The sequence below is a fragment of the Heloderma suspectum genome, chromosome 1 (assembly GCF_057233095.1).
Source record: "Heloderma suspectum isolate Gila_16-S chromosome 1, 16-S_ref, whole genome shotgun sequence".
Taxonomy (NCBI): Eukaryota; Metazoa; Chordata; class Lepidosauria; order Squamata; family Helodermatidae; genus Heloderma; species Heloderma suspectum.
In genome coordinates, this window is record NC_139458.1 from 230157788 (window position 1) to 230185356 (window position 27569).

Below are 27569 nucleotides of genomic sequence, written 5' to 3' on the forward strand. Positions count from 1 at the left end.
CCAAACTCAAATTGCTGGTTTTAACCTATAAAGCCCTGCACAACTTGGGACCCAAGGACTATTTCTTCCATATGAACCTACCTGGACTCTGAGGTTGACATCAGAGGGTCTTCTCTGTGTGACCCCTCTGAGAGACGTTCAAGGTGGTGGTAGTTCAGGAATGGGCGTTTTCAGTGATGGCCCTGTGTTTTATGGAAAGTTCTCCCGAAGGAAATTCACCTGGCACTGACAACGGTAATCTTTTCAGCATTAGGTGAAGATGTATTTTTTCCTCAAGCATTTGGATATTAGTTACCCAGAGAATATTTGGGAATTTGAATTAAGTATTGTGGATGAACACTTTTAGTACTGTAATGTTTTTACATTGTTTTTATTGTATTGTATTTATATTTGTATTATTGTGCTATGTTGATCATGCTTTATACTGACTTCATTGTCTTTGTTATACTGATTATGGATTTTTTTTGTATCTTTCTTGTGTGGGAACGATGCATCAATTTAATAGCTGATAACTGAATTAATGAATGCTACCAAGGAACTGAAGTATATGCTGGAAACAGACCTAACAGCTTCAGGGATGTCACTTAAACAATCTATGTGCAAGTGTTTTCCTCCAAGCAAATGGGCTTCCCCTCCCTACGCTTTTTAAATAGACTCTTTTTATTAGGAAGTTTATCTTTCAGTAAGTTTCCCAACAAGCCCTACATATGTCAGTTCTTTATTGAAACAGCTTTTGTTAACCTTTCAGCTGCTTTTAGGTTTTCTTCATGGGACCGGAAAAGGAGTCATGTATGTTTTAATATAAGCTTCTTTGAAACCCATAGCTTCTATATACTGCTGTTTGAGAGCTGACTCCCAAAGAGTGACCTAGTTTGCACATAACGAGCTATCATGGGTAGCTCGTTACCCATTCACAAGCCAGAGTTTTAACCCAACAACAAACGAATCCACCAGCTGCGAATCCACCAGCTGCCATTGTGTGGAAATAGAGGGGGGAGGAGACTTCTGAACATTGCCAGGAGGTAGCAATGGAACCTTGGAGTATCACAGACAACACCATGCAACAACATAGTAGCTGAATGGATGGATGGCCCTGCTGTGGGCATAGGCTACTGTTGTCTTTGGATTATCCATCCATTCAGTAAGTCTGTCCTTGGTGTAAGACCTCACACCTCTATACCTCTACTGACTCTTCCTGGAGCATACAGGTAACAGTTGGAAGGCTCACCCCCACATGTTGCCACACTATAGAGGCTGACAGTTTTGCCTAACAAGCTGCTATAATGGCTAGTGCTGCCGCAGAAATAAGACAAGGAGGAGTTGAGTTGAATAATGTCCCCAAAGAGATGAAGTGATGTCTAGAGCAACGGTAGATCTCCAGGTGTTTTTAACTTCAACTCCCAGCATTCCTGACCATTGGCCAGCTGAGCAGAGGAAGCTGCTCCAGCTGGTCTAGGGACTACAGAAGCAAGCAAGCTCCCAGAGAGCGAGCGACCAGAGCAAGCGAACAGGGGGAGCAAACAGGAGTTGGCCAGGGAGTAAGGCAGGGGAGGTCAAGGGGGAGGCCCTTAAAGGTTTTTTCCATTTCTTTTCCATTTTTTAAATTTCTTTTTTCATTTTTTTTCTTTTTTTTTCAATTACTTTTTCTTGTAACACACACTTCCATACCAGTGGGCTGGTGTTTTTAACCTCCAGTGTGTAGAGGACCAGGCACAGGCTATTCTAGAACAATCAGAAAGCTAGACACAAAAAGGGAATAGAGGATTAGGAAGGAAAAGACTCTCCAGTGGTGGTGACCTGCAGTGTTTGTGCCATGTTTGTTTTCTTGCCTGAGATAAACATGGCCTACACATGCAACAAGTGCAAGTTGATCACGCTGTTGGAAGAAAAAGTAAGAGGACTGGAGTGGCGAGTGTCAACCCTCCAGGGAATAATATAACACGAAGAGTTCTTGGACAGAATGGTGGAACTACAGCAGCAAAGCGAAGTACAGAAGTTAGAAGAGCAACAGCAAGCTGAGGCAGAAGAGGAAAATGCTGAGGTGAGGAAAAATGCAGTAGAGGATACGCCTTAGAAAAGGGTGACAGTTAGGAGCAGAAGAACTAGAAGCCACTCTGCACCAGTGGAAGCAGTGGAGCTGTGGAACCGATTCCAGGTACTCGAGGATGAGACTGGAGGACAGCCTGCAGAGATAGAATTACAGGGGAATCTGCATGAGAGCGAGCAAGAGGCTGAAGGTCAGTCAAGCAGAGACGATGAAACCAAGGCCTACAACAACAAGAAGAGAAGAGTAGTAGTAGTGGGAGACTCCTTGCTATGTGGGATCGAAACCCAAGTATGTTGTGAAGACCCATGTTCTCACCAGGTATGCTGTCTCCCAGGAGGATGGATTAGAGACGTGACTGAAAGGTTGCCTGCACTCATAAAGCCCACTGACAGGTATCCCTTTCTTCTCATCCATGTGGGAACAAATGATACCGCCAAGCGGAGCTACGAAGAGATCACGTCAGACTTTGAAGCTTTGGGAAGGAAACTCAAGAACTTTGGGGCCCAGATAGTTTTCTCATCCATCCTTCCAGTAGTTAGAAGAGGGATAGAAAGGGAAAGAAAAATACTCCGGGTGAATGACTGGCTACGAAGGTGGTGCCAGTGTGAGAGATTTGGATTCTGGGACCACGGGCTATGCTTCCTGGAAGATGGACTGTTGGTAAGGGATGGGTTGCACCTCACAAAGGATGGGAAGAATGTGTTTGGCCACAGCATAAAGAACTTCATCAGGAGGGCTTTAAACTGAATCCTACAGGGGAAGGAGACATAAAGTTGGGGTAACAATGGACGAAGGCTCATGCACCGCAACAGAGAGAACAGCTCTAATAGCGCCCAATAATAGTCTTCACAAACATGTAGGAAGAAAGCCACACTATGAAGCACATGGTCTTCGATGTCTATATACTAATGCCCAGAGTATGGAAACAAACAGAACAAACTTGAACTCTTAATACAAGAGGGTAATTATGACTTGATAGGTGTAACTGAAATTTGGTGGGATGACTCCCCTGACTGGAATACAGCAATTGAAGGATATAACTTGTTCAAAAAGGAGGAACAGAAAAAGAGGTGGAGTTGCATGATGTGTTAAAAACACCTATCTCTGCACAGAAATACATGAGGATGAGCTTGGTAGCCCCATCGAGAACATCTGGGTTAAAATGGAGCAAAGGATAAAAGGAACATGGTGGTCGGAGTCTACAACCAGCCACCCAATCAAAGAGAGGACGAGGATGAAACTTTGGAAAAGCAAATTGCCAAGGTTTCAAGGAAGCATGATGTAGTAGTAATGGGGGACTTCAGTTTCCCCGAAATTTGTTGGGAGACAAATTCTGCAAAACATGGCCCCTCCAAGAGATTCCTGACTTGTGTTGCTGATAACTCCTCCTACAGAAAGTGGAGGAAAGAACTAGAGGATCTGCTATCCTTGACTTGATCCTAACCAACAGAGATGACTTAGTGGATAAAGTAGCAGTGACGGGAACTCTGGGGGAAAGTGACCATGTTATCCTTGAGTTCTTGGTTCTAAAGGAAGCAAAAGCCGAGTGTAGCCAAACACGTACCCTTGATTTTAGGAAAGCTGATTTTCATAAACTCAGAACAATGATCAGTAAGGTCCCATGGCAAGCGACTCTTAACGAGAAAAGGAGTCCAAGATGGGTGGGAGTTAAAAAAAAACCGAAATTCTCAAGGCACAATTACAAACAATTCCAAGGAAAAGAAAAAGGTGGAAGACAATAGAAGAAGCTAATGTGGCTTCAGAAAAAGCTTAGAGATGGCCTGAAAACAAAAAAGCACACACATAGGAAGTGGAAGGAAGGCCAAGCTACAAAGGAAGAGTACAGGCAGGTAGCACAGAATTGCAGGGATGGTGTCAGAAAGGCTAAAGCTGACAACAAGCTGAGCTTAGCAAGGGATGCTAAAAGCAGCAAAAAGGCTTTCTTCAGATACGTGCATAGTAAAAGAAAGAGGAAAGAAATGGTGGTTCAGCTGTTAAATAAGGATGTCAAAATGATAACAGATGACAAGGAAAAGGCAGAAGTGCTCAATTCCTACTTTGGCTCAGTCTTCTCCCAAAAGAGGGTCTATGAGCCCCCTGGCAAAGGCGAAGTACAGGCTGAAGGGGCAGGATTGCAGCTTGAGATCGATAGGCATATGGTCAAGGAACACCTAATTACTTTGAATGAGTTCAAATCTCCAGGGTCAGATAACTGCATCCTAGAGTAATAATGGAACTGGCAGAAGAACTCTCAGAACCACTGTCTATTCTCTTTGAGAAATCATGGAGGACGGGTGAAGTGCCAGATGACTGGAGGAGGGCTGATGTTGTCCCTATCTTCAAAAAGGGTACAAAGGAGGAACCTGGGAACTACAGACCAGTTAGTCTGACATCAATCCCTGGAAAAATTCTGGAGCAGATGATAAAGCAATCCATCTGTAAGCACCATGAAAACAATGCAGTGATTACTCGAAGCCAACATGGATTTGTCAAGAACAAATCCTGCCAGACAAACCTGATCTCATTTTTTGATCAGGTAACCTCCCTTGTGGACCATGGGAATGCTGTGGACATCATATACCTTGACTTCAGCAAAGCTTTCGACAAAGTGCCCCATGATATCCTGATGAGCAAACTAGTTCAAAGGGGGCTAGACAAAATAACAATCAGGTGGATCCACAGTTAGCTACAGGATCGGACTCAGAGTGCTTATCAATGGGATTTTCTCAAACTGGGGAGAGGTAACGAGTGGGGTACCGCAGGGCTCAGTCCTGGGCCCAGTGCTCTTCTACATTTGTATTAATGACTTGGAGGAGGAGGTGCAGGGAATGCTTTTCAGATTTGCAGATGACACAAAATTGGGTGGTATAGCTAATACCTTGGAAGACAGACACAACATTCAAAGTGATCTTGATAGGCTGGAGTGCTGGGCAGAAAGCAACAGAATGACATTTAATAGGGATAAATGCCACGTTCTGCACCTAGGAAAAAGAAACCAAATGCACTGTTACAAGAGAGCCAGCATGGTGTAGTGGCTAGAGTGCTGGACTGGGAGTCGGGAGATCCGGGTTCTAGTCCCCACTCGGCCATGGAAGCTCACTGGGTGACTTTGGGCCAGTCACATACTCTCAGCCCAACCTACCTCACAGGGTTGTTGTTGTGAGGATAAAATGGAGGAGGAGGAGGATTATGTACGCCACCTTGAGTTTCTTGGAGGAAAAAAGGCGGGATATAAATGTAATAAATAAATAAATAAAGATGGGTGATACTTGGTTCAACAATACTACAAGCAGGAAGGATCTTGGAATTGTTGTAGATCACAAGCTGAATATGAGCCTACAATGGGATGTGGCTGCAAAAAAGGCCAATGCTCTTTTGGTCTGCATTAATAGAAGGATAGCTTCCAAATCCAGTGAAGTACTAGTTTCCCTCTACTCAGCACTGGTTAGGCCTCATCTGGAGTAATGTGTCCAGTTCTGGGCACCACACTTTAAGAAGGATGCAGACAAGCTGGAGAGGGTTCAGAGGAGGGCAACAAAGATGATCAAGGGACTGGCAACAAAGCCCTATGAGGAGAGACTGAATGAGCTGGGCATGTTTAGCTTTGAGAAGAGAAGACTGAGGGGAGATATGATAGTGCTCTTCAAGTACTTGTAAGGTTGTCACAGAGAGGAAAGCTAGGTTCTCTTCTCGATCATCCCAGAGTGCAGGACACAGAATCATGGGCTCAAGTGACAGGAAGCCAGATTCTGGCTGAACATCAGGAAAAACTTCCTGTCTGTTAGAGCAATAGGACAATGGAACCAATTCCCTAGGGAGGTGGTGGGCTCTTGCACACTGGAGGCGTTCAAGACGAGGCTGGACAGCCATCTGTTAGGGATGCTCTGACCTGGATTCCTGCATTGAGCAGGGGGTTGGATTCGATGGCCTTGTAGGCCCCTTCCAACCCTACTATTCTATGATTCTATGATATATTCTTTTCGGTTTTTTGTACATGAAAAATATATGAAAAAGTATAAAGTGTATGTGCATCAAACACAAATGTTTCACTGTATAATGTAATTCATGTGCCTGAGAACTAGTTTTGACTGCAGCTCGTTGCTATAAGTACACAAGGTAGGAGAACATATTTGTTTTGAGGCAGGCTTGATTTAGCAAGTCAGCTGCCATTATAGTAGATGAACAGTCCACTTGTTGTTGTCTCAAGTATCAATAACAAAAATAGCACCTTGGTTAGGATGTCTCAACTGCACATATTGCAGCAGCACCATGTACAGCCAGATGTGGAGGTGCCAGTTCTCACACATGGTGCTGCCACATCATATACATTCCTAAAGCCGTCATGGTGGCCACCATAAGTGTGAAACAGCCCTATATTACCAATGTGACCTTAAATCCAAAATATGCTGCAGCAAGAAAAGCCCTTAGAAATCAGTGAGCAAATTCTCACTGACTTCTAAGCTGTGCACATAGTACTTTTGGCTGTTCATTACTTTTTTCAGCATGACTTTGCCACTCTATCAGTGATAATAATTGAGAATGGGTTGGAATGCAGTTGATGAAGAGGAATCCAGGCTATGCTACTGTAAATTTTTGAAACAAATATTTATGCTGTAGAGCCTGAGATAATCTGAAAATGTTCATTGTTGGTCATTCTTGCTGGTCATTCTTGATTTTATTTGTGTTGTTTTTCTAGGTATCTCTCCCCCACAAAACTATACAAATCTACTTCCCTATCATTGTTCTATAAAAAAGGTTGGTAAATGCTCTTTTTTCTATCTTTTTTTTCAAACCTGTTTTTTCTGTGTTTTATTCATTTTTACCGCATTTTTTATCCTATTCTTAACCAAAAAGGCTACCAAGGCAGCTTACAAAGATAAGAAAAATAAATTCTTATTGTAAACCTGCAGGCTTAGAATCTAAAAGACATCACAAAAGGAAAGAGGATTGAGGAGGAGGAGGAAAAAAGCAAATTCAAACATTACATTCTTACTTGCAAAGTTCTGCAGGTCATGGACACAGTGGGAGAGCTGCTGCTGCTTCTTCCACTAACATCCTCAGTAGTGACAGTTGATAGCAGGAGGGAAGGTGGCTGTCAGGTGGAGCAGTGTCCAGGCATGATGGAGGGCATAATAAACAGGCATAATTGTAGCAAAGGGGGCAGGATACTGTGGCTTGGATCCAAAGAACTTCACAATGTTCTCCATGTGATAACTCTTGTTGCAGCATAGTTTGAATTTAAACTCTTATATTCGGAAGCTACAGAACATACTTCTTATCTATTTTTATAGCAGTTTAAACATAATTCTGAAATGTATTATTTAATGATACTGTTGTAAAATTATATCTAAGTAATTGTGGTATTGTGCAAACTATCTTCAGATACAGCAATTTAAAGATATTTTAATGCAATTGTTCAATGATACCCTTGCCCTGCCACATGTGATTAACTGCTAGCATGTATAATGTTTGCCTTTCCTTTTACTGTTAGGCAGGGTAGAACAAGACTGTGAAACTTCATTGTTGGTTACTAGTTTATTTTATGCTTCTTAAGTTTAATAACTCAAATTTATTCAGTGATTCTATATTACCATAAAAGACTTTTCCTGAACTAACAGCAAAGACAACAAGAGCAGTATATATCTGTGCTGAAGTACATGCTACCAGCTGCTGTACTCAAAAGCGACTACCTTTCACTTGAGAAATGTCATATTCTCCCCAAATACGCTGACCAACTGCAGAATGTAACCAGGAACTGTATCTTGACTTTGCTGTTCTTAAAAGCACAATTTTTTGTGGTACATTCTTGTACTTATGGTAGTAAGCCATTACATAATATCATATATTAAGCAATGATTTGAAGACTATTCTAATATCTAAATAGTGATTTCTCTCTTCTAGTGTATTGGTTGGCTTATATGCGACTGAATGATTTATGTTTACGTCTTCTGTCTGACCACCCTGAACTCAAACATTTAATCTGGACACTTTTTCATCACACATTGCAAAATGAATATGAACTTATGAAAGACAGGCACTTAGACCAGGTAATACCTTTGATAGGGGTGGGCTGACTTTGAAAGATGATGTTTTGTTCTTTTTTTAAACTAGAATCTCCACCAGTGTGTGATACTTTTAGAACACAAGAGTGTGTTCTCAGGATCTCTCAGCAGTTAAGGCATGACTAATATGTGTAAAGTGATCTTGAATATTCCTTAAGAACATAGGATGTGTCTTGCTGGATCACATTAAGGTCCATATAGTCCAGTAGTCCCAGCAACCAGTAGATGCAAGTTGGCCAACATTAATTGGTCAGTGGTCTCCAGTGGATCATGGCCTATCCTGAACTGTGGGATACATTCTTATGCAATTTATAAGTCCCTTTTTATTCTATCATAAATCTGCTCTTCAAGTATTAATAATTTAAAATTGATGGAGGACTTTTAGGAAAGCCTGTTCCCAGAGACTGATGGGTCTGGATGGTTTCCTCATACCTTTCAGGGAGTTTCTTGTTGACACAGCTGGTGCTGTTGTTGAAGAGCATTGGTTAATCTCCAATATGCACAGATGACCCAGGTGCCTTGTTCCACTGATTAGAGCTTCCTGGTATACTAGGGACCTTGGTGATGGAGTAGCAGGAAAGATGGCTAAAATATAAATAGAAGAAAACTTGAGCCACGGCCAATGAAACACAGGCTAGAACTCTTTTGGAGTCCAGTCACTGTCGGCAAAGAAGGAAATACTTTCCCACCATCTCTGTGTCAGTACAGTGTTGCCCAGCTGAACTATTTTGAGTAGTGCAGAGCTATTGATTATAGGTTTCCTTCCTTCCTTCATTTCATTTCTATATCACCCAACAGCCAAAGCTCCTGGGCAGTTCACAAAAATCACAACCCAAAATACAACATAAAAATAATATAAAATATTTATCATACAACGTTTTAAAAAATTATAACAACTAAAAAGTTGTCAATAAAATATTGAGACCTGATAAAACAGCTGACATTAAAACCCCCATCATATGCCACCAAATGCCTGGGAGTAGAAGATTATTAAGCATTCCATAATTGGGGGTACCACTGAGAAGGCCCTCTCACCTGTTGCCATCCTCTGACCCTCAGAGGAGATTCTTATGTTGATTGTGGTATATGGGTACGTTCATTTGCACCCCATCAAGTATTGCTGTCCCAAGACATGTAAGGCTTTACAGATTGAAACCATTGAATCTGTAATTGAACCAGGCTACCAGGGATATCTGAGAGAATCTTCTAATGTGGTGATCAAACAAACGACTTTAGTGATCAAATTGATCGCTTCCAATCCAACTTGGATGCCATATTGCATGCAGTACAAGATGTTACTGGGGATGCATCTGACCATTATTGTTTGGATGAATTTCAGTTATTGCAATAATGGATGTGGCCAAAGTGCTTGGAGGGATGTGGCCTCTGTGTCCACTTAGTGCTTGTCCTTTATGGTTGATAACATCTTACTAGGGGAGGGAGATCATGGATCACTGCCTTGTCGTGGCGAAGGGGCTTGCGTAACTCAGTGAAGCCACGAGCTGTGCCGTGCAGGGCCACCCAAGACGGACAGGACGTGGCGGAGAGTTCTGACAAAATGTGATCCACTGGAGAAGGAAATGGCAACCCACTCCGGTATTCTTGCCAAGAAAATCCCATGGAAAGTATCAAAAGGCTAAAAGATACGACACCAGAAGATGAGCCCCTCAGGTCGGAAGGTGTCCAATATACTACTGGGGAAGAGCGGAGGGAATTTCCAAGTAGCTCCAGAAAGAGTGAAGCGGCTGGGTCAAAGCTGAAAGGACACTTAGATGTGGATGTGTCTGGTGGTGAAAAGAAAGTCCAATGTTGTAAAGAACAGTATTGCTTAGGAACCTGGAATGTAAGATCATTGAATCAAGGTAAGCTGGAGGTGGTCAAACATGAGATGGCAAGATTGGACATCAACATCTTGGGAATCAGCAATCTAAAATGGACAAGCGTGGGCGAATTCAATCCAGGTGACCATTATATCTACTACTGTGGGCAAGAATCCCTTAGAAGAAATGGAGTAGCACTCATAGTCAATAAAAGGGTGGGAAAAGCAGTACTGGGGTACAATCTTAAAAACGATAGAATGATCTCAGTAAGAATCCAAGGCAAACCATTCAACATCACAGTAATCCAAGTCTATTCCCCAACCACTGATGCCGAAGAAACTGAGGTTGATCGGTTCTACAAAGACCTACAACACCTTCTAGAACTAACACCGAAAAAAGATGTCCTTTTCATCATAGGGGATTGGAATGCTAAAGTAGGAAGTCAAGAAATAGCTGGAATAACAGGCAAGCATGGCCTTGGTGTACAAAATGAAGCAGGGCAAAGGCTAATAGAGTTTTGTCAAGAGAACACGCTGATCATAGCAAAAACTCTTTTCCAACAACACAAGAGGGGACTCTACACATGGACATCACCAGATGGTCAATAGTGAAACCAGATTGATTATGTACTTTGCAGCCAAAGATGGAGAAGCTGTATACCGTCAGTAAAAACAAGACCTGGAGCTGACTGTGGCTCAGATCATGAGCTTCTTGTTGCTAAATTTCGGCTTAAATTGAAGAACGTAGGGAAAACCACTAAACCATTCAGGTATGACCTAAATCATATCCCTTATGAATATACAGTGGAGGTGAGGAATAGATTTCAGGGATTAGACCTGATAGACAGAGTGCCTGAGGAACTATGGATGGAGGTCCGTAACATTGTACAGGAGACAGCAACTAAAACCATCCCAAAGAAAAAGAAATGCAAGAAAGCAAAGTGGCTGTCTGATGAGGCTTTACAAGTAGCTGAAGACAGAAGGGAAGTGAAAAGCAAGGGAGAAAGGGGAAGATATATCCAACTGAATGCAGAGTTCCAGAGAATAGCAAGGAGAGATAAGAAGGCCTTCTTAAATGAACAATGCAAAGAAATCGAGGAAAACAATAGAATGGGAAAGACTAGAGATCTCTTCACGAAAATCGGAGGTATCAAGGGAACGTTTTGTGCAAAGACGGGCATGATAAAGGACAAAGAAGGCAGGGACCTAACAGAAGCAGATGAGATTAAGAAGAGGTGGAAAGAATACACAGAAGAATTATACAGGAAAGATCGTAATGTCCCTGATAGCCACGATGGTGCGGTCACTGAACTTGAGCTGGACATCCTCGAGAGTGAAGTCAAGTGGGCCTTAGGAAGCATTAGTAACAACAAAGCTAGCGGAAATGACAGTATTCCAGCTGGGCTATTTAAAATCCTAGAAGATGATGCTGTTAAAGTCCTGCACTCAATATGCCAACAAATTTGGAACACTCAACAGTGGCCACAAGACAGGTCAGTTTACATTCCAATTCCAAAGAAGGGCAATGCCAAAGAATGTTCAAACTACTGTACAATTGTGCTCATTTCACATGCCAGCAAGGTGATGCTCAAAATCCTACAAGCTAGGCTTCAGCAGTATGTGAACCGAGAACTACCGGAAGTACAAGCTGGGTTTCGAAGAGGCAGAGGAACTAGGGATCAAATAACCAACATTTTCTGGAACATGGAGAAAGCAAGAGAATTCCAGAAAAACGTCTATTTCTGCTTCATTGACTACGCTAACGTCTTTGATTGTGTGGATCACAACAAACTCTGGCAAATTCTTAAAGAGATGGGAGACACCTTACCTGTCTCCTGAGAAACCTGTATGAGGGTCAAGAAGCAACAATAAGAATCGGATATGGAACAACCGATTGGTTCAAAATTGGGAAAGGAGTACAACAAGGCTGTATATTGTTGCCCTGCTTATTTAATTTATATACAGAGTACATCATGAGAAACGGTGGGTTGGATGAAACACAGGTCAGAATTAAGATTGCCGGGAGAATTATCAACAACCTCAGATACGCAGACGATACCACCCTAATGGCAGAAAGCAAAGAGGATCTAAAGAGCCTCTTGTTGAAGGTGAAACAGGAGAGTGCAAAAGCTGGTTTGAAACTCAACATTAAAAAAACTAAGATCATGGCATCTGGCCCTATCACTTCCTGGCATATGGAAGGGGAAGAAATGGAAGCAGTGACAGATTTTATTTTCTTGGGCTCCAAGATCACCGTAGATGGTGACTGTAGCCATGAAATTAAAAGACACTTGCTCCTTGGGAGGAAAACTATGGCACACCTAGACGGCATATTAAGGAGCAGAGACATCACCTTGCCGACAAAGGTCCGTATAATCAAAGCTTTGGTTTTCCCAGTAGTAATGTATGGCTGTGAGAGCTGGACTATAAGAAAGGCTGAGCACCGAAGAATTGATGCTTTCGACCTGTGGTGCTGGAGAAGACTCTTATGAGTCCCCTGGACTGCAAGGAGGTCAAATTAGTCAATCCTAAAGGAAATCAATCCTGACTGTTCATTGGAAGGACAGATGCTGAAGCTCAAATATTTTGGCTACCTAATGTGAAGAGAAAACTCCCTGGAAAAGACCCTGATGCTGGGAAAGATTGAAGGCAAAAGGAGAAGGGGACGGCAGAGGATGAGATGGCTAGATAGCATCACCGATGCAATGAACATGAACTTGAGTGTGCTCCGGGAGAGAGTGGAGGACAGGAAGGCCTGGTGTGCTATGGTCCATGGGGTCACGAAGAGTTGGACACGACTGAACAACAACAACAACAACAACAACAAGGGGAGGGAGGGGGGGAGGGAGGGAGGGAAAGGTGGGTTGGGACCAGGATGTAATCCCAACTGCCTTAAGGGTGGCTTCTTCTTAAAAATCGTCCTTAGACCCAAATAATTAAAATATCTGCCAGCAGATTGAAAATCTTCCCCTTTCTGGGCAAGATATTCAAGTAGGTGGTGGCAGTGCAATGCCAGACGCTATTGGAGGAAACCGATTATTTTGACCCATTTAAATCTGATTTTATGCCCAGGTTTCCCACTGAAACTGTCTTGATTTGCTCTGGTGGATTGACCTACCAGGAGAATCCACCAAGCAGGGGATACTGTGACCTATTTTTTCCTGTCAGTTTACTTGAGTGACACTGGGTGGTGTCACTCAGTGACATACCAAGACCTGATGAAATAGCTGACATTAAAAGTCACTCAGTTTACTGGGTGACACTGACCTTGGAAAAGGAGCCACTGCAAATCTTTCTGCAGCGGCTGGGAGGGGGGTGGGGGTAAATATCCAAGAGGAGATTTTTACCTCCAAGGTCATTGCTGTATTTATGGTCTTGGAGGTGAAAATTCCCAGTATCCTATGTCCCCCCAGACAACAATGATTTACACCTTTTTATTCTTTTGAGGCTTTAGTGGTTGATTTGATTGCTGCTTTTAAGGAATTGTGCTATGCTCTAAGATTTAATTTTTAGAATTTTAGATTATTCTATTATGGTCTGTTTGCATTGTTAGGATTTTTTAAATATTTGTTTGAAGCTACTTTGAGTATTTTTAGTAGAAAATGGCATATAAATATTTATCTAAAATAAATTTAAATCCTAGGCAATTCAAAGCAGTAATTTGATTTGTGGTAGCAAGCAGAAACATTTCAGGTCTTTAATTTCTTGAGTCATTGCTCAGTGTTCACCTTTTTATAGCAGGGGTGGCTATGCTGGCTAGGGCTGATGGAAGATATAGGCCAAAACATCTGGAGGGCCATAAGTTGCCCACTCCTGTCTTACAGCTTCTGAGAAGGCGCATAATGGAGTTTAGGTGCTTCCTTGATTTACCAGTTCTGATGGCCGTTCTCTACTTTTCAATAGATTATGATGTGTTCCATGTATGGCATATGCAAGGTGAAGAACATTGATCTCAGATTTAAAACTATTGTGACAGCATATAAGGAACTCACTAATGCAAATCAAGAGGTATGGAAAGCTGTTCAGCATAATTTTCTATGTAACTATTTGAATTAAATCTGTTGTTATATCCAAGATATCTTTGAGACAGTAGGGCATTATGTGGGCAGATCAAATGAGTCTTATTGTATCCCAGCACTGAGAGCCATTTGAAAACAAAATATTTTCCCCAAGACACTACTATGTGTCTGAAGCATCTAAATATGACCTTCAGAAAAGGGCAGCAGGCACTAAAACAGTATGGGTGTGTTAGTCACTTAAATTAAAGAGGGTCTTGAATTCTTGCAATATCCAAAATTATATTTAAACATTATATTTAGCCCCTTTTTATTCCACTGAGAGATGTTCCTAATCTATCACTGGTTTTGGAGTCATTCTTTGAAACTACCTGAGACCAGCACCAATGTCCTGTTGCTAATCTCTGTGTAAGTGTCAAGAAAACCCTGCAGCTACTGGCAGGTTTTCAAGGTGTGTCTGTTTCACAATTTAAGAGCAAGGTCAGCTGGTGAAATACAGTTGCAGGTATGTTTAAAATTCATAGGGGAAGGTTCCACAAATGGTCAAGCTTTGGAAACAAACCCTTTGTGCATTCAGCTTTGCTAGCTAAAAGATTTTTACCCTTGCCTATAGCGACTAAACCCATTTGCATGCAATTGCCCATGTTCTTTTAAGATGAATTGCCTTTCTTGGCCCATCATTGCTGAGTCGGATTCAGAGAATTGTCCTATCAAAAGGCAACCCTGGAGGGAAATCTAACCATATGATAGACACCACAGACTGGCATACCCATTGGGAGTGTGCTGTGGAGTAGAATGCACAGAAATGCTACTATTAAAGATGGTTTATAGATAATTTTCTAATCCTGTCTAGACTTTCAAGTGTGTTTTGATCAGGGAAGGACAATATGATTCCATTATAGTCTTCTACAACTTGGTGTTCATGCAGAGACTGAAAACAAATATTTTGCAATATGCTTCCAATAGGGTAAGTAATTGTGCTCTTGTCCTATGTCTAGTGTAAGTTAACAGAAGTTAAGAAAACTCCACAGCACTGATTTAAAATTCTCACGTTACAGCCTCCAACGTTATCACCCATACCACAGATTCCTCAGAGCCCTTACAAGTTTTCTAATTCTCCTTTACGTGTTCCTGCGGGAAATAACATCTATATCTCACCTTTGAAAAGCCCCTACAAATTCTCTGAAGTGTTGTTATCACCCACCAAAATGACACCAAAAACAAGGTTGGTAACTTATTTATTTAAGCAAATGACTAAAATTTTATGTACAGTGCAGTGCATGCCTACTGTAAGGTAAGACCCCTTGGGCTTAAGGGGCCTTACTCCCAGGTAAATATATATAGGATTGCTTAGTAAGTCACTAAATCAAACACAAAAACGAGCTAGACAGAATGGGTCTTTTTTAGTGAAAATGATCAGCTCTTGCCATCCCTTCATTATATGAGCCCTTTAGTATTTGGCTTTGCTAGTAATTTCTAAATTAACTACAAGTAATATTTGCTTTATACTATATATAGCATTTATAGCATTATATTATATTCCTTATATTCTTCTTTGTGGTCTCTGTGCATCACACGTATGGGCTCTGCGCCTGCACGGAGACTCTTTCAGAAAACTTCCAAGCTGCAGAATTTTTTGACAGGAACCCCTCCCCCACTACCTGTGGCATATATAGCATGGGTTCCCGCCTTCCCCCTCAGTTCCTTTCAGACCGCCTTAGCTTTACTTCATGGGGAGCTTTTCGACATTCTGTCACACTGCATTTCTATCTTGTCTTATCTAAAACCTATTTTCTTCCTTTACCTTATTCTTCTTCCTTATCTTATAAGAGAGCCAGAGAGAGTGGAGAAACAGAGAGAGAGCGCATCAATTGTCGACAGTGTTGGAGAGTGTCGTTGGCCTCAGTGGCGACATGTTTTTTCTCCTTTGGTGTATGGCCCTGAGGCCTCCATTCAGAAGACACACAGGTTGTGGCAGTAAGGTGCCCTCCTCGGACAGCCACTACTTTGTGTCTTATTTGCTTGGGAGAAACCCACAAGGTTGAATCCTGCCACCACTGCCAATCGCTGTCGAAGTAGGGTCACAAGAATAGAGCTGATCAACTAAAAGCGATCCTGTGGCAATGGGCCCTTCTGGCGGTTGACATGCCTAAGGCCCAAACGCCCAGGGACCAGCCCATCGTAGCCCCCTCCACAAGTGCAGAGGCGGCTCTTGCGATTCAGTCTTCTCCCCCACTAACCGCTGAGCCGGTTCGGGTACTCTGGGAAGGAGCCTGGCCATATTGGTGGCAAAAAAGCTCTCAAAATGGGCAAAACGCCTTAAACCGGAGGTGGATACACCGGAAAAGAAGAGGAAAAAGAAATCCTCCAAACAACAGGAAAAGCAGTGGGACCTACCTCCTCCTCCTCCTCCTCTACTTGATTCTCCAAGTCATGTCGTGCCCCCCACGCATGCCGTTACTCTGGACCCGACCTCCATGGTCTCAGAGGGTGAGTTGAGGGACACACCAACCCCACCACCCTGTCCAGCTCTAATAGCCCCGGAACAGAGAGCCAGGTCTCCAACACCGCATCACTGTGACATCCAGTCACCTCAGTATCGACCTGCATTTTCATCTCGACAGCCTCCTCGATACCAATCTCCGGTTCAATACCGTCCGTATCGTTGGCCGGTGCAATACAAGCATGATTGCTCATGCTCTGCATCCCGAGATTGGGATCGTTTCTCAGCCTCGTCGTGTCCTCCCCACCGACAGCACTCGGATACAGACTGGAGACTCCGGAGGGACTGCGACCTCTTCCTTGATGGATCCTGTTACTTAGGAGCTACTTCTCCATCGCATGCTCCCTTTCAGCCCGGACAACACTCCAGGTTCTCGGGACATTTTCTGCCCTCTCCTCCGGTACCGAGGCGCTCTACGCCCTTAGCACTACAACAACCCAGTCAGGACCATCAAGCCCCCGCCACCTGCAATTCCACCTCATGCACCTGATGTGGCACAATGCCCTGCCCACTTGCAAGAACCTGGGGAGGACTACCAATCAGACTTCTCCTCCTGTTCCTCCTTCCCCCCCTCCCCATCAACCTCATCACCAGACGATGTCATTGGGATACGGGATAGAGCCTCGCCTTCCGAAGACATGGGCCACTTCTCTGAGCAGGTGCTGACAATGGCTCAATCATTGGGCATCGAGGTACAACAACCTCCACATTAACTCCACGATCCCGTATTTGATGCCGTCACGATGGACCTGTCCACTCCGATGGCCATCCCCTTTCTTCTAGCCCTGCTGAGTGCAGTCCAGCAGACCTGGAGAGTGCCGTCGTCCTTGACCCCAGCATCCAAGAGCCTGGAATCTATGTACAGGGTTCAAGAGACGGACACGTCTTTCCTCTTCTCACATCCTAAACTGAGCTCCTTAATAGTGGAGTCTGCTCAAGGTCGCTTGCAGAAAACACATGCCTCATCTGTGGATAAGGAGGGCTGTAAACTCAGTCTCGTTGGATTTTGCCTTTACTCTTCAGCAGCATTGGGACTTAGAATCTCCAGCTACCAGGTGATGATGGCTAGGTATCAACTCTTCCTCTGGGAGAAAATGGATTCCCTTATCGCGTACCTCCCTGAGGATCAACGCAACTTAGCCAGGATGTTTCATGTGAAGGCATCCAAACTATCTCGTCAGCAAATCAATACCGTCCGTCATCAGGAGAACTACAATGCCAAGGGCATGATAGGCTCTGTTGCCCTGAGGCGACATGCCTGGCTCCGCTCTGCATGCCTAACCCCTGAAGCTTGCTCGTGGATGGAAAATCTACCCTTCGATGACGAGGGTTTATTCAGTGCGAAAACAGACGAGCAGATGGACTCTGTGCAGAAAGCCAGAACGGCTGCATGTAAGATGGGCATCGGCCAATCCCAGCAACAACAGTAATACACTCCGTACCGTCAGTGCCGCTGGTACCAACACCAGGCCTACCCACCTTGGCAATCTGGGGACCGGACACCCAGATACCCTCAACAACAACAACAACAACAACGAAAAAACTACTCCCTCCCCAGGTTCCAGCAAAGGGCGAGGGATTCTCTAAATGTCGTCTTTGACTTCAACTCATCCCCCCTCTGTACCAACCTTTACAAACCTCCCTTTGGAGACCTTCTGAACAAATTTTATTCAGCCTGGACGAGAGTGACATCCGACAACTGGGTGCTCGACATTGTCCGTCGCGGATACAAAATAGAATTCAACACTCTCCTGCGTCTGGGCCCAGTCTGGACCACTCCACCTTTGGAGTTCCTTCACAAAGAAACCCAATCTCTCCTACAAAAGGGCGCCATCCAGTGCATTCATCCAAACCCCGGTACGGAGGAGTTCTTCTCCAGATACTTCACGGTACCAAAACGGGACGGAGGCCTCCGGCCCATTCTAGACCTTGGAGTCCTGAACAAGTTTATCACTCCCAAGGGGTTCAGGATGACAACCCTAGCCACAATTCTCCCACTCCTTCAGAAGGGCTCTTGGATCACCACGATGGACCTCGAGGATGTGTACTTCCACGTAACCGTAGAACACTCATACAGAAAATTCCTCTGCTTTGCGATCGGAGAAGAACTTTTCCAGTTCAACGTTCTACTGTTCGGTCTTTCAACAGCTCTGTGTGTGTTCCTGAAGTGTATGGCTGTGGTCTGCACTTAACTCCGCCTCAAGGAGTGGAGATCTACCTGTATCTCGACGATTGGCTACTAGTGGACTCCTCTCGAGAAGCCTTATTGCATGCTATCATGGACATCTTAAACCTTCTTCAGGCACTGGAACTATGAATCAACAAGGAAAAGTCTCATTTGGCCCCCACACAAACGGTTCAATTCATACGGGCCGTCCTCGATTCCAGAATGGGCCGGGTGTACCTTCTGTCGAGCTGTATCACAAAATCTCGTCACAGAAGCCACTTCGATATTCATCACTTGCCAGGTCAGGGCACGCGACATCCAATGCCTACTTGGCCACATGGCAGCGATGGTGTCGGTCATGGAATGGGCCTGACTACAGATGAGGCCACTACAAAACTGGTTCATCTGGACCTTCGATCTGACCTGCAACCCCCTCTTTGTCACACTCCTGGTACCGGAGGAGGTTGCTCTCAGCCCGAAGTGGTAGATGGACTTCAGACACTTGACGCACGGGATGCCTTTCCTTCCCACTCCTCCATCCAGGGTTCTGACCACCTAGGTTGGGGAGCACATTGTGGCCCCCTGCGAACTCAGGGTCTCTGGTCTTCCAAATAGATTTCTTGGAGTTGGTGGCAATTTGGAAAGCTCTCTGCGCCTTCAAACCGTGCCTCCGACGTCGACACATCCAGATCCTCACAGACAACACCACAGTTCTCTGGTACCTAAACAGGGCAGAATGCACTCCTCCTGTCTTCTTTCTCTCACTCTACACCTCTACACCTGGGTCGTTGTCAAGGACATTCGCTTGACCGCTCTCCATACTGCAGGACAAGACAACCTGTTGGCAGACTCTCTCAGCCACCTCCTTCGGTGCTCCCATGAATGGCAGTTCACCAAGACAGTTCTGCAGGTAATTTTCAACCAGTGGGGCCAACCAGAGATCAATCTCTTCACCACTCCAGCAAACACAGTCTGTAGACAGTTCGGCTCCAGAGCCGGAGTTGGCCGCGAGTCACTAGGCGATGCCTTTTTCTTAGAATGGACAGACCGCCTTTTCTATCTTTTCCCTCTGTTCCCACTACTCATGAGGGTGATCTCCAAAATCAGACAGGAAGCCACGAACTGCATCCTAATAGCCCCCTGGTGGCCCAGGCAGCCCTGGTTCATAACGCTACGGAACCTAGCACATGGACATTGCTTGCTGCTCCTGCGGATAAACAACCTGATTTCTCAGAACCAAGGTCAGATCCTCTATCCTGATCTCCACACCCTGAACCTCACAGCTTGGAGGATCCAACCTTCAGACACCACTCTCCGCTGATCCCACCATTAGTGCAGGCTGTACTCGATGCGGCGAGAAAACCATCCACACACCGCTTGTACTCAGCTAAATGGGCTTCCTTTGTTCAGTTTGCCTGAAGTACTCCTCCATCAGAGTGTATCCTTCAGCGATTTCCGCTTTGCGGGGCAACATCGATGGGTGCCCCATCTTCAGCCATCCTTTATGCAAACAGTTCTTATGGGGACTCAGAAACTTGGCTCCCCCTCTGAGAGACTTCGTTCCTCAATGGGACCTGACCCTGGTGCTCAACAGCCTCACATCAATGCCATTTGAACCTCTCGTTACCATGGACTTGAGGCTACTCTCCTGGAAGGTCGCCTTCTTAGTAGCCATTACGACTTCGAGGAGAGCAAGCGAACTCTCCGCATTATGAATAGACTCACCTTACACCATTTTTCACAAGGAAAAGGTGGTCCTTCGGCCAGACTTAGCATTCCTTCGAAAGGTGGCCACGGACTTCCATGTGAATCAGCTGATCGTCCTCCCCACCTTCTTTCCATCTCCAACCTCCAATTTGGAAAGGCGGCTGCACACTCTAGATGTCCGGAGAGCCCTGGCTTTTTACAGGTGTCAGACAGAGCCTTTCTGCAACTCGCAACGGCTCTTCCTCTGCTACGAAGGACACAATAAGGACTCTCCAGTCTCCTCTCAGAGACTGGCCTCCTGGATAGTACACGCCATCCAATTGGCGTACGAAGTTTCTGGGAAGGACTTACCGACCCGAATTCGGACTCATTCGACGAGGGGAGTGTCGACTTCCACGGCTTTTACAAGGGTCTTCTTGTAGACTTATGTAAGGCGGCTACCTGGTCTAAGCCTTCTACCTTCATAAAGCACTACAGATTGGACATTCGAGCTCGAGCGGACTGTGCCTTTGGTAGGTTTGTGCTTTTGTTGGTACTACATTGACACACCGACCCACCTCCGGTAAGTTAGCTTGTTATTCGCCCATACGTGTGATGCACAGAGACCACGAAGAAGAAAGTCAGGTTGCTTACCTGTAACTATAGTTCTTTGAGTGGTCATCTGTGCATTCACACAACCCCCCCCCCCCCGTCCCCACTTCACTGTCAACAGCCTGTTGGTACCGAGGTGTTATTTTTCTCAGTCCGGGACTCTTTGCGGTCTCAAGGAACTGAGGGGAAGGCAGGAACCCACGCTATATATGCCACAGGCGGTGGGGGAGGAGTTCCGGCCAAAAAACTCTGCAGGTTGGAAGTTTCCTGAATGAGTTTCCACACAGGCACAGAGCCCATATGTGTGAATGCACAGGTGACCACTCAAAGAACTACAGTTACAAGTAAGCAGCCACGCCCCTTTTCAGACGCTCTGTGCTCCTCTTGCAAGCACGGAGGATGGGGCTGTTCCGTGCTGCCCCTGAGGCAGCGCGGAATTGTGGGGAGGTCGGTTCTCCAGGAACCAACCTCGGAGCGCAGGCTCCGAGGTCAGTTCCCGGAAAGCAGCGTATCTTGTGGCCATCTAGCCTCTGTCTAGGAGCCATAGGATTGCTCCCTCCAACTTTCAACTTCCACTTCAGCTATGTTCATCATGACTATGATCATCGTGACTTGCTCTTTCTTATCTAACACCTGTCTGGCCAGAGCAGGTCTGTTTCATCGGGCTATTGACAAGGGAGCTCCAGGGATGGAAGAAAAGCAGCTTGAGGGAAGGCAAACATCAAAACTGGTTTAGTTTGGTCGAAGGAATGCACCCTCTCAGAACTGTACTGCATCATCCCTAGGCTGGGCTGTGGCTTGTTCAACAGTAAGGATAGCCAAATTAGGGTATTCTTTCCCCACAAATGTGTTTCGTTATAACAGCATTGTCAAACGTCTTCCAGCCCTTGGGCTGGATTCAATTTTGGAGAGATTCTGGGGGCACTCCAGCAGTGAGGGGGGCGAAAGGGCCGGGGCCGAGATACAGTTGCATTTTAGTGCAGAGCTCTTGCTGCCAGTAACTAAGGGTGAGGAGAGGCATTTCGGCCTTTCAGAAGGGGGAATGCGCCCCTGCTGGGAAACCGCCTGGTGGGGCCAAGGCAAAGGGCATGGCCATCTGTGGAACCCCAGAGGGTCAGTTGGGGACCCCAGGCAAGCAGAACCTGGTTAGCGGGTCTGAGGTTCAACACCCCTGCATTATAGGTTGGGGATTAACAAATTAGGTATTGATTTTTTTTTCATTCAGTTGCCTTTCAGCAGGATAATTTTAGTTCACTTGATTCAAACATCTGTAAAAATGTACAAGTTGATTTTATGGAGAATATTTGTACAAGTTGTTTCATCCTGGTGTGCCAGTTCTTACATCTCATATCTTTTGCATGGCCTTTTGACATCCATGTCATACAAAAATAAAAATAAAATGCTTTTCTTAATTCTTGTTTCTACAGAATATTGGTGTCAATTGGTGAATCCTTTGGGGTGAGTTTACTGTTTTAAGTTATAATCCTTTAAAGTGGGCCAAACAGTACATTATACAGATGTCATTATGCAGACATTTCACCGCCTTTTTTAAAAATGAAAAGCAGCTGCTTGACGCTGCAAACAGCATTGGAGGGAGAGCAAGCAATGAGATGTTAACTGTTTCACTGTTTTTCCTCTCAAAATTGTCCCCCTCAAGTTTCATTTCTCCCAGTAGGGGAAAGATACTGGAATCTATTTTTCTTCACCTGCATTGAAGTGGGGAAACAATTTTGAGAGAAAAAAATCACAAACAGGGAAAGTCCATCCTGTGTTTTTCTGATTACAGCTTCAAGGGGATCATCGCTCTCTAGTGAGCTAAGGTGGTTAGGCGCCTATCAGTTTGAAAGTGAAACAGGACCAGCCAAAAAGTGATATAGACATTTGATCCAGCTGGATCCACATTTTCAGAAGGTGTCCTTCCTGGCTGTGGGGAGGAGAGAGATATGGGCATGGCAGAAAGAGAGATCTCCACTCACTTGTGGCTCTGGCTCCACCCACCACCAGGTGCAGCCCTGAATGATTCTTCCCATGCATTACCAGCCCTTCCTAGAAAAAGCATTCTTCAACCCTATCTAAAGGATCAAGCCATTTGGAATAAGGAGACTATGGGCACTATCCAGTGGTAGTCTTACTTAGATTAGGCTCATTCACTTCAGTGGGGCTACTTTGTGTAGTACCATTGGCTACTACCCTATGGGTTTAGTCTACAGTTGGGAGCAAATGAGACTCAGAACACTAGGGGGTTGTTGTTCCTCTGGTTAGGAAACAAAGGGTTTCCAGAACCTTTTTCTGTGAAGAATTTTAAACACTCTCCCCTTCAGAAGGTGCAGGGTTTCTGGGCAAGGATATTCTATCCCTATCTGAGGAGTTTCCTGCCTGCCTTTTTCCTCTGAAGCCACTGTAACAGGAGAAGCTATTTGTTCTGTTTAGGGAGCTGCCTGTCTCTCCCAAGCCCTGAGAGGCCAAGTGGGAGTTTCCAAGGACAACAGCAGTAGATGCTACAACTTTTTTTTTAAAAGGATTGCTTCATAACTCTGAGGAGTTCTAGGGTTCCCCTACTGGATGGTTCTGTAGGAACACTGGCCCCTGGCATTCTGATTTGAAAGCTGTGGATAAACCTCAGACTCTGCCTAAAGATCACCTTTCCTTCTATCAGGATTTCAAACCTTTGGCCTAAGAAACTCCTGGAAAATGCGCCTCAGCAGAACTTAATTCTCTGCAAGGTTTAGGCGAGCTAGCTAAGGCTTCTGCCCTTGATGATAGATACAAGATTAGTCCCTAAACATTTCCCCACAGCAGAAACCCTAGCAGCAGATTTGATCAGACTAAATGTACAGCTCGTAATATATGGAGTGTATACTTCAAGTCTCAGCTTGATTTGTCTGTACTCCTTTCTTTGGCAGGAGAGTCTTTGAAGATATTATAATAGAATCAAGAACAATAAGTAGGTTCTTCCTCTGTTCCCTAGATAAGAAGAACGGAACCATTCTAAGTGCTTTACTAATTCCTTATGTACCTTTAGGCACCAGTTTAATTACAGGGATTATAGGAACGTCACAATTTTCTGACAGGATGACAATATCCTGCCAGTATGGAGGAAGTTTCAACTGGAGAAGTTTTCTCCACAGACAGTTGGGTGATTTTAAGGCATTCAAGAATGTTATTGTCTAAACCTCACTATAGTTTGATATTTGTAACTCTTCCTCCACAGTGTGGGTTTAAGACAAAACATTTGTATGCTCTCTGAAGAACCTAGCATTTTCTTGGAAACAGGTTTATTGATCAGGTACTTCTCATGACAAATTCTCAGATTACTTCATTTTCCTTGTGCAAAAGTAAAGCATCACATGGAAGTTCCCAAAACAGTAGGTGAGTAGCACCCATCTAGTTCCCTTGGCAGGAGATCTGCAGAGAGGAGATAACACAGCATTCCTTGGAACATGGGTTCAAGACCCATTGAGGGAGGAAGACTCTTAAGTTCTCCAGGGATGGAACTCTAGGTTCTGCAGATCTCATGGGAGTATATAGTCATGTTCTCCTTCTCCAGAAGCTCCACTAATAATCCAGAGGTATTTATGGAGCTATTGCTATTAATACAAGATGCTAATACTAGATGCCCTCTGTTGACTCATTGGTGTCTACAGGGGATGCATATTAACCTGTATTTTACCTAACCATTGCATCTGGTTTTATTTTCTGCAAGCATTCTTGTGACCTGGCAATGCAGTTCTCTTCTTTTCTAGTAAAGCAGTAAACTATTTGTTGGGTTCTATGCCCCATTGACATAATACTAATAATGATAATAATAATAATAATAATAATAATAATAATAATGGAGGATCCACATTGCTTGCAGTTGATACAACCACATGAAAATGTGTGAGCCTGCATCGACTCTGTTTTCTGGAACATACCTCAGTGTCGTTGTTTGTAAAATCCTTCACAGCCCATTTTAAGACAGGTAAGGCCACATGACTTTCAGCACAGCCTGTGTCCTGTGAGCCAGCTCTCATTCCAGTCTGGTGTAGCAGTTCAGGCAACCTTATCAAGAAGTGATTGCAACTCAATGTTATCTCATGCCCTTCCACCACAAGGGATGACTGCATCCTTCAAGCAGGGACTGACTGAGTCATCTGTTCTGGGAATCCCTTTCGAAAGATATTCCAGACCCAAGGACTAGAAGCTTATTGGGCTGGGGATCCAAGAAAGTTTGACAGTCTAGTGCTCCAAGCAGATGGTTTCATAATCCAGACACAGCAACAGGCATTAGAGCGACTGATCCAATAGTCTTGGTTTCTTTTTCAGCAAGGCTCTTCTTCCCTTCACTGGGTAGTTATGATCTTTAATGGTGTTTCCCTTAAGAGAAATTCATAGCATCAGAGCAAACTGATAGTTAGTACACCCTTTTGGCTCTCCATTCAACAACAAAGTTCACAGATTCTCTGCAAATTTATATGTGAATGAACAGAAACCATAGATGCACTAACACAATGTTCCCAAAGTTTGCATATGTACCTTCCCACCTCTCAACCTCTCATCTCCTTTTTGCAAAGAGAGAGCAGAAAGAGTGGATATAATTATGGTAGGCCCTTATTGGCAAAGATGGGTGAGGTTTCAGCTCTCATGATCTGAATGCTCAGACCTACTTCCTTATATCACTGGGTCTCCCACTATATCCTCCACTACTTAGCTGCACTTGACTGATTTAGAGGCCTATGGTTACATCCTGGAGTAGATAGAAGAAGTGGGCAGGGTTCTATTGTTTCCAGCAGGAAAACCATTCATTGTATTTATAAAACTACATGGAAAGGGATTCTTCTGTAAGCCAAGGTAGGAATCTTGGTGGTTGAACAGGATAAAACAGTGATTTTCATTAAGGGAGTGGTCCGCTGATCCACCTGATGTTCACAAATAACCCTGGTGGAATATGCACAAGGTTCTTGGTTTTTTCTAAGGAGTTTCCTGATCCTATTACATCATCATCTCTTATATTCTATATTTGAAGGTTTGTTTTTGGGGTAGCCAAAATCTTCCCCTGACTTCTCCCTTTAAGCACCAATAAGGTATGGGTTAGTCGAAGGCTCCCTGTTGATTGGCAGAACTTTCAAATCTTACTATAAGTTTCTAGTCCTGCCTCCTTGGTGCCTCCTCCATTGCAAGTTCCTCAGTCTTCTTTTTCTGCCTGTTAAGGGCAGATGTACATTCTGGGGCACAGCTCCTCTCCTCTCCTCTTGTTTCTCTTATCTCCAGAGAAGTCGGGGAAAACAACTACAGCTTGAAGCAAGGTATTTCTCCCCCCACCCGTGTTCCCAATTTAAGGAGGTGAACCAGTACTGGGGTGGAAGGTCCTGGCCAATGGCTCTGTGTTCCCTGCTCCAGGGTCCATGCTGGATCAGACCTTGAGGCCCTTTCCTCCCTGTGCCCATCCACGCCCCCTTTTAAGCGAGGACCCAGTGCTCGGGGCTGACTTTCCCAGAGCCTCCACAGAACCGGACAGGGGTTATACGACCTCCTCCTCCCCTCCCCCGTTCCAAGTGGTATGTGCTCCTGGCTGGTGTGTCTATCATCTGCGTCCCAATTTCGGAATGGACCCTACGCCTGGGCTACATTCTCCTGCTGTTGCTACCGATCACAGGTTGGGGTGAAAAAGCGTGCTTGGCCACCCCTTCCCCACCCCAATCCACCATTCATTTCATGTGGTGTGGACCGGGTCTGTGAGGAGCTCTGGATTCAAGCCCTGTGAGTAGGCAGTGGAAGGCTCTATCACTACACATGGCCCCTCGACACCTTGCCCTTATTGCCTCCTCCTATCACAGAAAACACACACACAAATCAGACGCCTCTTGCAATGACCGTTTGTTTGGCCCATACCCTTTCGGGCTCCCTCCATGGGAGATTTTGTCAGCTGGATCAGGTGCAGCTTGCCTGAAGCCTGTTGTTAGGGGCCCTCTCGCTTTCTGTACCTGGAGGTTCTGCTCACCTGCCCCCCCCTGCAAGGAAAATCCTGGCTGGAACAGTATTTTTAGAAAGGGATACACCTGTTTTCAGCAAACCCCTTTTTGAGCAGGGGAGAAAGAGAGTCTCCCTCCCCCTTATTTTCCCTCACGCCCTCTCTTGCACCTTCTCCCATTTCTGGAGGGCGGCCTGGTGGGCAATGATGACCCCCTTTTTTGGCTCCAGTCTGTTTTCCCCGGGGGCTTCACGCCTGGAACATTAGACACCCCTTCTCCTTAGGGTTGCTTATATGTTCCCTATTCCTATTTTGTTCTCTCCTCTAGATCTCTCAGGAGACAAACAGGCTTGACTCGAGGAGAAGGCTGAAAAGCAGGATATGCAGGAATAGCTCCTGTCACAATTTTGGGCATTCAGGGCTCAAGCCACGGGACAGCACTCAATTTTGCAGACAAAGCCCAGTGCCGACCAAATGGGGGGAGACTCCAGCTCCTAAGAAGGGCAAACAGATCTCCAAGTCCAAACATCAGAAGGTCCCTGCCAAATAATCCAGGCTGGAGGAGCAGGAGGAAGAGGACTCCTTGATTGAGGAAGGAAAACTTTCTGGTTCTGACATGGAAACACCCTTGGGTTCCCAGCAATTCATATTTCCTCAGACCTTTCTCTGACAGATGGCTCCCAAGGTGTCCCAGGAGCCTTCCAGAA

General features: G+C 44.8%; 1 protein-coding gene across 12 annotated transcripts in view; it reads left to right on the forward strand.

Annotated features, from left to right (window-relative positions):
* Positions 1–27569, forward strand: part of RB1 (RB transcriptional corepressor 1) — a 132504-nt gene that overhangs the window by 78946 nt on the left and 25989 nt on the right. For 8 of the 12 annotated variants that reach the window (XM_084821233.1, XM_084821242.1, XM_084821301.1 and 5 more), the window contains 6 exons: positions 6744–6802; positions 7949–8094; positions 13832–13936; positions 14798–14911; positions 15003–15169; positions 22340–22370. In XM_084821233.1, the coding sequence (XP_084677359.1) occupies positions 6744–6802; positions 7949–8094; positions 13832–13936; positions 14798–14911; positions 15003–15169; positions 22340–22370 (622 nt within the window). Of the gene's footprint in view, positions 1–6743; positions 6803–7948; positions 8095–13831; positions 13937–14797; positions 14912–15002; positions 15170–22339; positions 22371–26162; positions 26411–27190; positions 27499–27569 lie in introns of those variants that run through there. The other 4 variants (XM_084821251.1, XM_084821277.1, XM_084821259.1 and 1 more) reach the window with 3 other exon arrangements.